The 13,898-nt window shown below is 42.2% G+C and overlaps 1 protein-coding gene across 1 annotated transcript in view; it reads right to left on the bottom strand.

Annotated features, from left to right (window-relative positions):
• The window catches only part of phf8 (PHD finger protein 8), a 63,490-nt gene extending 49,991 nt beyond the window's left edge, over window positions 1-13,499 (bottom strand). The window contains exons 1-7 of the mRNA XM_084333874.1: window positions 13,215-13,499; window positions 12,082-12,418; window positions 11,511-11,596; window positions 11,177-11,303; window positions 10,604-10,764; window positions 7,531-7,672; window positions 6,798-6,984 (exon numbers count right to left, since the gene is read on the bottom strand). Of these exons, the coding sequence (XP_084190000.1) occupies window positions 6,798-6,984; window positions 7,531-7,672; window positions 10,604-10,764; window positions 11,177-11,303; window positions 11,511-11,596; window positions 12,082-12,179 (801 nt within the window). The 5' untranslated portion in view covers window positions 12,180-12,418; window positions 13,215-13,499. The remainder of the gene's footprint in view (window positions 1-6,797; window positions 6,985-7,530; window positions 7,673-10,603; window positions 10,765-11,176; window positions 11,304-11,510; window positions 11,597-12,081; window positions 12,419-13,214) is intronic.
• Between the last annotated feature and the right edge of the window lie 399 nt (window positions 13,500-13,898).

The following is a 13,898-nucleotide window of genomic DNA, read 5'->3' as shown; positions in this document are numbered from 1 at the left end:
GAGCCGGGATTGAACCACGAACCTTCAGATTACCAGAGGTCAACTCTACCACCGGAGTCATTGTCGCCCCCACTGAGCCACTGTTGGCCCCCAAGTTATTATCATCATACGATTTTCATTGTACTCAAGTGTTTCCCCTACCATTGCCTTGAAGGGGCGACCCGCCCCGCCAACGAAACCCCCCACCCCTCCTGAAAGGCTAAAAAAAAATTGAAACTTTATATATATATATATATATTTTTTTTTGATAGCTTGCTTTAATCCCAGTAATGTTAGCAAACCAGCGAGTAAATATTGTTAATATTTATACATATAACTTATAAGCCATTCTCCCTTTCTGTGTGTGTGTGTGTGTGTGTGTGCGTGTGCGTGCGTGCATGCGTGTGTCCGTCCCAACTCTGGTCTTTGGAAAGAAATGCACCGATACTAACAACCGCTGTAACTGAGGGGTTACAAAACCCTGACTGTATTAAAGATTGTGATAGATTAAACCACTGCTAATTATGTACTTAGTATTACTTGCCAGACAGTACAACTAATTATGGCAGACACTCATAATAACACGGCACGGTGACAAAGAAATATCATTGAGGGTATTTATTATTATGCAGCAAATTGTACAGATATGAGAATTAAGGTCGCGCTTGTATGGCGAAGAATATGCATAAGTCAGTCAGTAGCAAAAGTCAGTGGGAATAGAATAATTCCTACGATGGGGTACTAGGCTAACGCCGCCTGGCGTAGGATGGTAGTATAGGGGGAAACGCTGGTACCGCTGGAGACAAGGGGGGTTTCCTCCCAGAGATGTAAGCTCTGGAGGGAAGAAGAATGTTCGGATACTCAGTCTGTTCAATTGAAGAAGAAGGGGGTTCACGTACAGAATCCAGTCCTTGTAATCCAAATGCTCAGCAACAAAGCAATAACTGTAATCCAATTGCACGATAGCAATGATGATAGCCAGCTAGCCTCGGTCCACGAAGCCAGCCCGAAGTAGATCCTCACGGTGGTTAAATCCAAACGACAGTGGGTATTAACGATGCTCTTCTCCAAGGGTAGTACGTTCCACAATCACTATAATCCAACCAATACTGGTTCTGCAATCGCCGCCGTCGGTTCCGATATGCACATGTCCAGTAGGTTCTCCGACTAGGCCCTCCTCGTGTACTGGCACCAATGTATTTAGTCCACGCACACTGGCTAAGGTTCCACTAGCTAAACGAACGAACTGCTGGGTAATGCTGCACACGAACGAACTGCTGTTGGCACGATACACAATAATTAACGACTCTTTACTTCACATTAAGCTAAGTCGAACTTGACGTTACTGCATTAAATCTGACACTTTTACTATTCACTTCGCACGTGGTTCTCAACGCTCTGTTAGACGAACTGCTTCTCACTACATTAGAATCACACTGAACTTGATGAACAGCTACTGTTCGCACCTGCCGCGATATATATACTTAAGTGGCTTTCTAGTGCCGAACCTCAGTTCTCGTCTCGAATCAATGCGCCGTCTCCAGGCATGTTCCAACATGTCTGGACTCGCCTTTGAACCTGACTTTGGGGGCTCGCCGCCTGGCGCCGAGAACGTTATCCAATGAGGAAAGTGAATATTACTGGGATTCAAACGCAGGCTTAAAGGGATATAACGTGTATATATAAATAATATACAAGGTATATAAAACAATAAATGTAGATTCTCAGCTTTTAATCTGGCCCTTCACAACAACCGCCTTACTGCACGCGTCTATGACGACACTGTTGACACCACGTATCCGTGACACACGCACCCCGCGACAACACTAGTAGTTTCGGGGGGCCTACCACCCCCCCTGAAAAAATCCTAGGGGAAACACTGGTACTGAATGCTTAAGTAATTGTATTGTCCCCAAGGGAAACCAAGTTTGCCTGTGCCACAGTGGAGCATAACAATAAACACAGCCCCTACATATTTTGCTCATCAAATTACACGACTACTTCATGACAAATAGCACAATTTCCATTACCAACACTTGGAAAACACTATTTTTGAAATCCCATTAATTCTGCTGTAAAATAAATATATATATATTTACAACTAAAGGAACCCAGACACAAGCAAATTACAACAGTACCACCCCCACGCCTCTTACCCTCAGAAAAAGGACACTTTAAGAAAATAACTTGTTGTGATTGTTTCATAGTAGCATGCATTAACACATTAACTGCCACGGAGTTTGATCATTTTATACCATTCTCTGCCAGCACTGTAAGTCTATGGAGATGTTCACCTTCTTTGCAGGGCTATAACTTTTTAAATTGTATTGCTAAATTGACATTACTATGGCCCATTCAACATCGATTATCTATCGTTCAGGATGTAGGAACGTTTTACTTTTTCATTCACACAGTCATACGAAAATACCGTCTAGAATATAAATATGTTTTTATCGTCTTCTGCAGTAATTCCTAGAATGTGAGATATAGGCATAAATAAATCACAATAACGTTGTACGCCGTGATCTGGCAGAATTAGCATGCACTTGAAACACGTCGTACAACGTGATTGGCGCAGGATGTGTTAAAGCGTTCCGTCTCCAGACGTATTTCAGTCTTTTTTTTCGTCAATTTGATTTGGAGTCTGACGGAATTGGCTACCTGCATACAGATTGAAACAACATTTAGCCAATCAGAGGCGTCAAATATTATGAAAAAGGGCATTTTAACCATTCTAACCAATCAAACGTGAGCTTGACGCACACACACGCTGCTCGCAGTGCCCTCCCCCTCACAGACCTGTATCATTTGCACCGTAGCAAGCGTGCAGGTCCTCTTTTAACACCACTGAAGCATTAAACAATGGCCCAGTAAACTATTCACTTTAGTTTACTACACGAGGCGTTGTCTAACGTTATCTAGCTGGCTTTGCCTATAGCTCAGCTCATAACATAATTGAAATTCGTTTTTTGAAGCTGTGGCTAACGTTAGCTAGCTACCGATCTTCGGGTGGCTAACGTTAGCTACCTAGCAACTGTAGCTTGCCAATACGGGCTGTTCTGGCTGGCTACCTTTTAATTCGCAATGGAGTGGAGCTAACTAACTGTACAAATCGATGTGATTGGCTGAGACTGTATTTTGTACGGTTGGCTGTCTGGCTGTTGTGGATTCGGGGAGCCAGCTAGCAGCTAACATCAACACTCTGTTGACACTGAGCAAGTTTGCCGACAGCAATTTAACAACAATATGGTCCGTGCGGAACCATTATCCCCAACACATAGTTCCGTGTGTGAATAATGTTGAGCCACCACAAAAGATGAATCCAAAGTTTAATATAGTAAGAATAGTACTAGGCTATATTATAACCAGTGATGCCACTAACGTGTTACTAAGTAACGCGTTATTGTAATCTGATTACTTTTCCCCGAAAATAGTAATCTAATGCGTTAATCTTTACAAGCCAGTAATCTGATTGCAGTTACTTGTCCAAGTGGCTGTGCGTTACTATTTCGTTACTATCTCATCATAATGCAGGCGGAATGCAGTATTTTCTTTCGTTTTCGACAGTCAAATATACGTTTGGAGAGCTTTTCCTAGTATTGGGCAGTGACGTCACAGCACGCAACCTCGCGTGTTGATCCATGCTGGTGGGCGCGGCTGTTATTGTTATTATCAGGCTGACCTAAACTGCGAGCTAGCAGGGAGACGCTCGCGCTGGTAACGCTTTCTTGCACTGGAAGTTCACTAGTCTACTTAACGTTTGTGTCAGCTAAGCCGGGTGAAAAAAACATTCACTTTGCGGAGGAAACAAAATACTGTCTACCGCATATGGAATATACAGCACAGCACGACCATCGACTTCTACAGGACTCGGAGCGTCCGAGGTGCACCAGCCAAACAGTATGTTCCACCTTTGAGTTAAACATCTTTTGCATTGCACTATTCATGAACATGGAACACCATACTGCAGTATGTAGGTTGTCAGTACAGCTACATATCAGCCTACATGTGGTGTTATTGACCATTTATCTTTTGTGAAATCTATAGATCTATAGATTGATTGATTGATTGATTGATTGAAAAGTTTATTAACAGATTGCAGAATGGGTACAGTACAGTACAGCTCAATACATACAATTGTTAAGGGGATGCAGACCAGAGAAAGACTTTCGTCTTGTTTACATCAGGGTCCCCCATTTTCAATTCATCATAGCGACACACACGACATAGAGATAGACAGTACTGCTACATCTATACATTTATGACATACCAGATTTGCAAATACAGTACTGTTTGTGATACAAAAAGTGTCCAGAAAAGAGTGTATCATCTTCATCAGTCTCCTCCCTCCCTCTGTCCATGCATTCATTTGGGGGCATTTGAGTGGCTCAGTGTTCTGGGGTGCATTTCAAAAGTGTCTCATGACCCCTCGTCACCAGGATTGGTAGGGTTACTCTATTTAAATGTATTCCGTTACAATTACAAATGACCTGTTGAAAAATACATTCAGTCCTGCAAATTTTGCATAAAACGCCTGTTGATTGCATACCCAAAGTAAATTGAAAGCTATTCTTTAACCATTTATAGCACATACCTGAGTCTGGCCTCTTTTGAAAGGAAACATTCTGAATTTTCTAATAGTTTGATTGATTGATTGAAAACTTTATTAACAGATTGCAGAATGGGTACAGTACAGTACAGCTCAATACATACAATTGTTAAGGGGATGCAGACCAGAGAAAGACTTTCGTCTTGTTTACATCAGGGTCCCCCATTTTCAATTCATCGTAACATATATGACATACATGACATACAGATAGACAGTACTGCTACATATATACATTTATGACATACCAGATTTGCAATTACAGTACTGTTTGTGATACAAAAAGAGTCCAGAAAGATAGGCCTACATGCCCTATTAGTACATTTTACTCAAACTGAGTACATTTTACTCAATTTTTTTTGTCATTCTTATGTTGTGGCAGCAGCAGGGGGGACGACTTCGTAACCTAGTTACTTTCAAAGTAACTAAGTTACTCTGATAATCAAGTAATCAGTAAAGTAACTAAGATTACTTTTTAAAGGAGTGGCATCACTGATTATAACACATCTTTGCAAGTAGATTACATTAGCAAAATGCCCTTTTGACATGTAGCCTACATATTCATAATCATGAAAGTTTATTTGGAAGTATTTTATATTCAGTACTTAGTTTTAAAGTGGTCAGACAGTTCCCTCTGTGTGTAATACAGACAGTCTTCACACATTCATAAATAACACTTACAGAAAAGCTTATTGTGCACTGTAATACGTTTTGTTCAATGGGGGATTTTTTTATGTACCGAATACCGTGAAACCGTGGTATTTTTGCCCACGGTTATCGTACCCTCAAAATGTCATACCGGCACATGCCTAGTTACACTATAGGCTACACTACTAGGTCTACACTATACTATAGTTTAAGGCTACATTCACTGTTTTACTGCATTACAGTACTGTTATATTGTCGTTTTTTTATCAATACAAAAAATATATTACATATATATTGTTGGTGCTCCTTACATTTAGGTGGGTGCTCCTACATTTTTGCTGGTGCTCCCAACTTCAAACCAGTGCTACCAAGTAAAATGTTAATTTCGAGCCCTGCATAATTTGAACTATTACATCATTTGAACTATAGACAATACATAATTTGAACTATACACAATACTGAATTTGAACTATACACAATACTGAATTTGAACTATACACAATACTGAATTTGAACTATAGACAATACATAATTTGAACTATACACAATACTGAAAGGTTACAGTATGTAGATTTGTTTATTTGTATGACAAAGTCAGTCAACCCTTGCAATCAGTTTCATTTAATGAATTGAAAACAGCATTGATATTACGTAAAAGCAAACTGGAAATAGAAAAAAGATGTTCAAAATGATCTAGTTTCCTTAAAACGCTAACGCTATTAAATAAAAATATAGTGGAGGTTAAAATAAGAATATGACTTGGCCTGAAAAAAGTTTAGTCAGGAGATTTTTTTTTGCTTTAATCCCATTAGTAACAGCGAGTATAGCATAGGGACATAGAAGTAAAACTGCACATTGTATAGGAGTGTACATAGGATCCACTGCCTTTAAGTGATTTATTAACATGTCTATTTATCATGTCTATTCTAGTTATCTTTTTTTTTTATCCACTTTTTCTCCTCGTGTTCTATTTTTCTCCCATCGCAATTTCGTGTTTCCAATTCTCCCCTGCCCTGTCTTGAACATTGCTCGCATATGCCCCCCACTGGTCGGTTGTAGGAAGGATAGAAGCCTTGCATCACGTGTCCCCTCCGGTACACGAGGAGGCAGCCTGTCACATCTTTTCACCTGCCAGAGCGGACTCTCATTGGCGAGGTGTAACGTGTGGGAGGCTCACACTACCCCCGCCATTTCCTGTCTCTGCTGTGCAGGCGTCCCCCAACCAACCTGTAGGAATCGCTGTCCACAACGTCCAGATTACCACCCATCGACTTCCACCCGCTAACTCTGCCAATGAGTTAGTATGACGGCCGGCCCAAGCCGGAGGCAACGCCGTCAGCCGGAGTCGAACCCGGTGTCTCTTGCGTTGGTGACAAGCGCAATGTCCGCTGCGCCACCCAGCCGCACCTATTCTAGTAGTAGTTATCTTATTATTATTACTACTATTACTATTGTTTTATTGCACAATCGTAGCGTGCATGGCCAACATGGTATGTATGTGATGAATAAACTCTTGAATTGAATCTTGAATCAACAGTACCACCCCCACCCCCGCGCCTCTTACCCTCAGGACATGGTACCACACTGAGGTGCCTCCGAAGTCGATGTGGAAGTCTGTGTAGCTGTCCTTCACCCCCATCAGGCAGTACTTCTGCACGTTGGGCCTCTCAAACGCAGACTCCTCGGGCCACAGGTTCTCAACCCACGACAGCTTCCGGACTATCTTTGGAGTTTCCACGAGGTTCGAGAGCCTACAACAGACAAGCACTTTTTAAACCCCAAAACATCTCACCTGAAAAGATAGTCCACTTGATCAGATTAGATTAAAATGTATCGTCATTATACAGTACAACAAAAAGTTTGGCATTCGACCAGAGTGCAAATGTAACAGTAAAGTGTGAGTAATATACAATGTACAGGCGAGTAAACGCACAGAGATACAGGTATAAAGACACTATGGTAGTAAGTCATACTGGCCAGCAGTGTAAGTAGTAGGAGTAGGATATGTACAGATATAGATATAGTATCACTATCTACAGATAAGTAACAAGGGTTATAACACAATGTCTGTGTAGGAGTCCAGGGCAGACGGGGTGGCAAATGTACTCCAGTTGAAACCGGTGTTGCAGCTCAGAGTCTGCCCCCACACCAGATTTTAAACAAGTACAATTTGATGGAGAAAATTCATATTCAACTTGTTGAGTGACAAAATATGGAAGTGATCAGAACAATAATCTAGTTCAGGTCAGTAATCACAATAAATTACTAGCTTTCGGGGACATTATTGGGCAGTGTACCTAGTCTCAGAGAATTCTAGGCTGATCACGTTGAGAACTTTGTCTCTGTTGGGGCTGTTGTAGTACTCCACAAAGTCTCCCAGTCGCATCTTCATGTCGGATTGGCGAGATACATCGATCACGTCAATTTCTTTGTCTGGACCTATGATCAACACAGAATCATTGTTTTAGACACGACACATGGATAGGGATGTACTGGTCAAATCTCAAAGATCGGTATTGGGGCCGATCACGGCACGTTTAACTGATCTGTATCTGCTATACTAAGCCAAATCAAATTCAGATCCTTTTTTGTTAAAAAACAAATGAAAACCATTAAGCAAAATCTGTGATGCAGGCTTGCCATCTATCAGCATCCTCTGTTTAGTCAGTGAGGGGAGGTTACGCTATGCACACACACACACGAGAAACAGGGAGCCAAAAAGCACTGAATGAACTGTGCTCGTTCATTATTGCCTATTTAAGGAGGGGATCGTCAGCCAGTGATCCATGTGGTTTCTTATGAGATGACGAAGCCAAAATGTCTGCACAATCTTATGATCAACGTGGGAAACGTTTAAAAGCTCATGCAAAGTCAGTACAATTAGGCGAACGGAGCGAGAGACCGATACTTCACTTCACTCTGGGCGGCGGGAACATGCCTCCTAGGCACCTTCACGTAGTAGTAGCCGCTACTCTTATAATTAGAAATAGTCATTCCGGGGCGGTTAGGTGGCGTAGCGGAGATTGCGTTCGTCACCAACCCTGAAGCTGTGAGCTGGATTCGCCTGTTCGAATCCAGCTCACAGCTCCGGGGTTGTCACCAGCTTGGCTGGCCGTTCACACTAATACAATTGGCTGTATTAGAGGGTGGGAGAAGCTGGCGGGGTGGGTCCGGGTCGTTGTAAACAGCGACTCCTACAGTTCGGTCGGGGCGCCTGCTAAGCGCGGATAGGACCTGAGTGGGATAGTGTGATCCTTCCACACGCTACGCCCTCTCAGGGAGGATCCGCGCTGCCAGGTGAAAAGAAGCGGTTGATTGGCTGGACGCGTGTCAGAGGAAGCACGTGATAGCCTCCACTCTCCCAGATGATCTGACTGTGGGGGGTAAGTGCGCAGCGACCAGGAAGGGATTGGGAATTGGCATACGACTAACATTGGGATGGGAGAAAATCGGAGGAAAAATGGAGGGGGAAAAAGATCAATAAAAAAAAAAAATAGTCATTCCATCAACAAATAACCTGACTGGGTTAAGACATAGACATATAGTGCCTACGTGTAGTGCCCACATTAAGCCAGAATCCCATTTGGGTGGTAATTTCTTTTTTGTTTTTTATAAATCCAGACAAAATTACATGGAATAAAACTGAACGTTATAATAAAATAGAAAAAAATAAAACAAGATTTTATGAGGCCCTACCTATACATTGAATTGAAGTGTACACAGCTGAGCTGTATTATCTAGAATAAACTAATATCAGATCGGGACTCAGTATCGGCAGATACTGAATATGAAATGACTCTGCAAGAAAGCTTGATGGAGACTAGGGATGTGCATAATGGTTATTTTGATAGCCGGCTATCTGCTGTCATTAACCAATGCTTGGTAGTTTATGATGTTAGCCAACTACAAAAATACAGGTGGTAACTGTGATTTACTCATCATTGGTAGACTAGCAACACTTGTAAAACTGACTGAAACTCGTGTCCATGCGGAGACGGAGATTGTGAAAATGATGCAGACCCACTTTCTCTTCCAAAACAAACGGCCATGTGCAGCGCACCCATAGAAAATATTGTTGCATCTTCTGACATGACAATAGAGCCAAACAAACACTATATGCCCACCATGATGAGACTTATAATTTACTAAACTCATTTCACCACAGCAGAAATGCCCGCTATGGGGTTTACAGTGATATGTCGTCAATCCTTCTTATCGATCATCATCACTAATCAGAGAATGGTATGCAGTTTTTATTTTGTTAATTTGTCCGAAACAGCCCACATGGAGCCATCGTCTGCCTCATAACGTTATTACCAAGGTCTTTCTTGGGTAGTCTTGTATGTCCTTTGATAATCCATGACCAGCCAATCCTTTGATAATCACCAACTCGTTTCACCAGTTTTCCACTGTGTTGCCTACTTCACATGCGCAGCTGCGCTCTATTAATGTTCCTCATTGACAGTTTAATACACAGGCAATCAGGCATGCGCTGTTTAGAACTCAACATGTACTCAATCAGAGGCACGTGCATGCCCAGTGTAGTGAAAGGTCTTGAGATATGAGTTTTCAGGAGAAAGATGGAAATATTTTCTGGGGCAGCGATAAAAATGCTTCACTTTTTTTTATCCACTTTTTCTCCCCATTTTTCTCCCATCCCAATTTCGTATTTCCAATTCTTCCCTCCCCTGTCTTGAACGTTGCTAGACTATGCCTCCCACTGGTCGGCTGTAGTGAGGATAGAAGCCTTGCATCACGTGTCCCCTCCGGTACACGAGGAGGCAGCCTGTCGCATCTTTTCACCGCAGCAGCTCGAACTCTGTGGCGAGGAGTAACGCGTGGGAGGCTCACACTGCCCTCGCTACTTCCTGTTTCCGCCACACCGGCGTCACCCAACCGACCTGTAGGAGTCGCTGTCCACAACGTCCAATCCCCACCCACCGGCTTTCCCACCCTCTAACACTGCCAATTGTGTTAGTATGACGGCCGGCCAAGCCGGTAGCAACGCAGAGAGCTGGGCTCGATACCAGCATATCCTGCGTTAGTGGCGAGCGCCTTGCCCACTGCGCCACTCAGCCGCCATAATGCTTCACTTTATTTAAAAGTGTTACACATTCACCCTATAAAATGTATACAAAATAAAAATGTATTTAAGGTTAACTGGATATCCTTGCACATTCCTAATCGAGACATCCTTACACAAACATTGTGGGACACAAAATTAGGCCTAAGTAAATATACGCAAGTACGTGTTCCCAAGCACGCGTTAGCCTTGAGGTCCTAAATAGAAGACTTTACACAACTCTGGAAAACTGGCCATAAAGTAAAGTGGCCAAAAGGAGATGACATCCTTTATAGGAAGTGGTTTACCTATGTAGTGCTCTATGTCTGTGACGCCGAATGACGCAGGGGGCAGGTTCATGCCCAGACCGTCCCTCCTCAACACCATCACAGGAACACTGAAGGATCGCTCCTCCAGAAACTCTACTGTCAGCTGGGCTCCTGATGGCTTCAGCAGCACCTCGTCGGCACTGACACACACAAACAAGATGAGACATTAATCATCGAGGTCAGATTTGACGAGCATGTATGCTTTTTATTACAGAAACACCCTTCACATTGATATAATTATACTTACACATTCATACCTGGGAGCTGCCTAGTGCAATCAGTCCTCTACTGTTGACCAGTGAGCAACTCTACTGGAGCAATTGGGGATTAACTACCTTGCTCAAAGGCACCTCTGGGGTAGTTGTTGCCCGTGAGAAAGGCAGTTGACCCATCTCAAACTGAGCCCTCTTTTTTTGATCCTCCAATCAGAACTGTTGCTACCCAAGGAAAGCAACAGTTGTGATTGGAGGATCAATAAATGAGGGCGTGTTTGAGGTAGGTGAATTAACGCACATTAGGTGAATATGCATGATGCCTGGTGAGGAGGCTTACTTTGGAAAGGTCCGGCTGCGTAGCTCCCTGACGAACTGTGGACTGCCCGTCTTGACTGGCCGGCTAGGATCTCTTGCTCCACCAGGACCACTGTCTGTCTGCTTACTGCCGCCACGGCGCTTACGCACTGAGAAAAAGAGGCAAGAAAAAGACTGATTGCAAACTGCTTGAAACAAAGCATGAGAGGGTGTCCAGAAATGTGCAAACAGCTTTTAGGTGACTAAAATGGATAGAGGATTTGGTTAGTGTTTCCAGAACTCAACAAATTGTAAGCCACTAAGGAAATAACGTAGTCAGAAAGGCATGGAGGTAAACCCAAGGAGAAGCAACTTACTGACGGAAGGTCCATGGGTGACCTGACAGTTAGGGCAGTGGTAGAGATCGATCTCTGCTGCTTTGTCCTCCTCCACTCCAACACAACTACACAGAATATCATTTACTAAATATTAGACAAAGGCATGCAAGAGATTCATGTTGGATTCACCAGATGAATAGTGATGGTTTATGATCACATGAGACATTCATCTGAAAACACCAACACAAATATTAGACCACAAAACATTCGCCACTGATGAGTTTTGAGTCCGTCAGGATTAATGGTAATTGGTAAATGGACTCAAGTGCTTTACATGCCTCACATTCACCCTTTCATTCACTCATACACAGCAAATTTATATTCTAAGTCATTTTATAGCACAGACATCACTTAAAGATACAGTAGTGATGTTTTAATTGGTAATGTTACAACAACATACCTTCTGTAAAAACAAAATGCAATGAGAATTGAAAAACGAAATGTTCATTGTACTGTATCTTTAAGACCAGATTATAACACAACATCCTTGCATCATACACCATGCAGTAGCCAATCATAGTTTAAAAGGATTATTTTAAAAAGAGCTTACCTTCCATGGAACCAATCTTGACAAATGTCACACTCAATCATGAAGCGTGTCACATCATAGGGTAAGCGACACAAGCAGTACACTGGTACAGAAGCCATGCCGACTGTGTCTTAACGCAAACACAAGTGGTGCACTGTCTCAGATATCAATCCCTGTATAGAGAAGTCACTTAGAATAAAATCCAGGAGACAAAGACAAATTTGTAGGTCAGAAATGAACAGTCTAAATGAAAATGAGGGTGTTTAACTTTTCCGGTCAACTGAGCTGCCCCTCTCTGTCACTCCACTGCCAGATGCCTGCTTCTGCCAAACATGGTACACAGCATTCACCAGCAAACCTGTCCACGTAAAGGAGAAAGAAACAAAACGTACATTAAGAAACTTCTTTTTTTATTTTAACAACCATTGTCTAATATAATTGCATTCATACAAATATATAGACTGTTTAAACGTGACAACAAAAACCCCAGTTTATATCAGATTGGTTATGTATGACATGTAAATGTTGTGAGTGTATACGTCTGTAACTGTATTTTATGTGTTATGGACCCCAGGAAGAATAGCCCCAGCACTGCTGTGGCTAATGGGGATCCAAATAAACTTAAACTAAGAACAGCTTCACTCTTGCAAAACCAACTCCTATCATACTTCTGATGTCCAATGCGATCACGATTAACGTTAGCATCTCTGGGTAAAGTTACGAACGCAACTTTCCATTATGTACTCTGACGTTATGTCAAAATTCCCAAATTAAACACAATCACATCACGCCAATGTCTCGCTAATGTTAACTTGTCAAAACCACGGACAGTCCATTTGAAACATTCCTATCATGTTATTTAACGCTAGTGGATTGCTAACACATTAGCTAGCTAGCCATAGCTTTGTATTTGTAAACAAACTAAAACGTTATGCGCGGACTGGGTGTTTATGCTAACTAGCTTAGCTAATGCTAACGTTACATTAGCTCATGTTAGCGAACAGATTAGTTACTGCATACAATATCACCTAACCTTAGTTATTGTAAAAACGTTTAAATGTATAATCAATCACAAGCAACTGCAACGTCAATTGCATTCATACTGAATCGTCGTAACGCACTAATAAAGCCAGAGAAACCGGTTTATAACTCACCGACATCTAAGATGATCCGTTAGCCGAAGGGCCGAGCTCTCGACAGCAGGTGAGATCCCTACGAAAGCTCGGGGGTCGGTGTGGCCTTGTTATAATGCAGGGGGATTATTCACAAATAGCTTTACTTCATTCTTTCTAAACAACTCTATAATATCGAAACCTATAGGTCATATCGGGGAGTTAACAACGACTCGGAAATATAGTTTAAAGATCTCTAAATAAGCGCGCTGACTAGAAATAACTTAGCATTTAAAAGCATCAACGCCATTTCAAAGGCAGCAGCGCTCGACGTTGTTCGACGCTGTCTGTTGTTGAACGAACAATAAAGTTTCGATCAGACTAGACGGGGGCCTGGGGGCTGCAGCAGAGACGGCGAGAAACCGCATCATATCTTTTTTATATACATTTTTTTAAATGTTCATTTATAAAAAAAAACACCTGACGTTGATCATCATCACAACATGTTTGATGGGGCTGTGATTTTCCTAGAGATCACAATACTAGGTTATTTTATACGTGTTAGTGTTAACTAGAGTAGTAAGCTGTGGTGTTCCACAAGGAAACATACTAGGTCCGCTACTGTTCCTAATTTATGCAAATGACATGTCGTCAGCTTGTGACTGCAACTTGTTCCTGTTTGCGGACGACTCAGCCCTGCTGGTCTCTGACAAGAACAAGTTACAG

This window comes from Notolepis coatsorum (assembly GCF_963971535.1).
Source record: "Notolepis coatsorum genome assembly, chromosome: 17".
In the NCBI taxonomy this organism is placed as follows: Eukaryota; Metazoa; Chordata; class Actinopteri; order Aulopiformes; family Paralepididae; genus Notolepis; species Notolepis coatsorum.
This window is presented reverse-complemented; position numbering and strand designations above follow the sequence as displayed.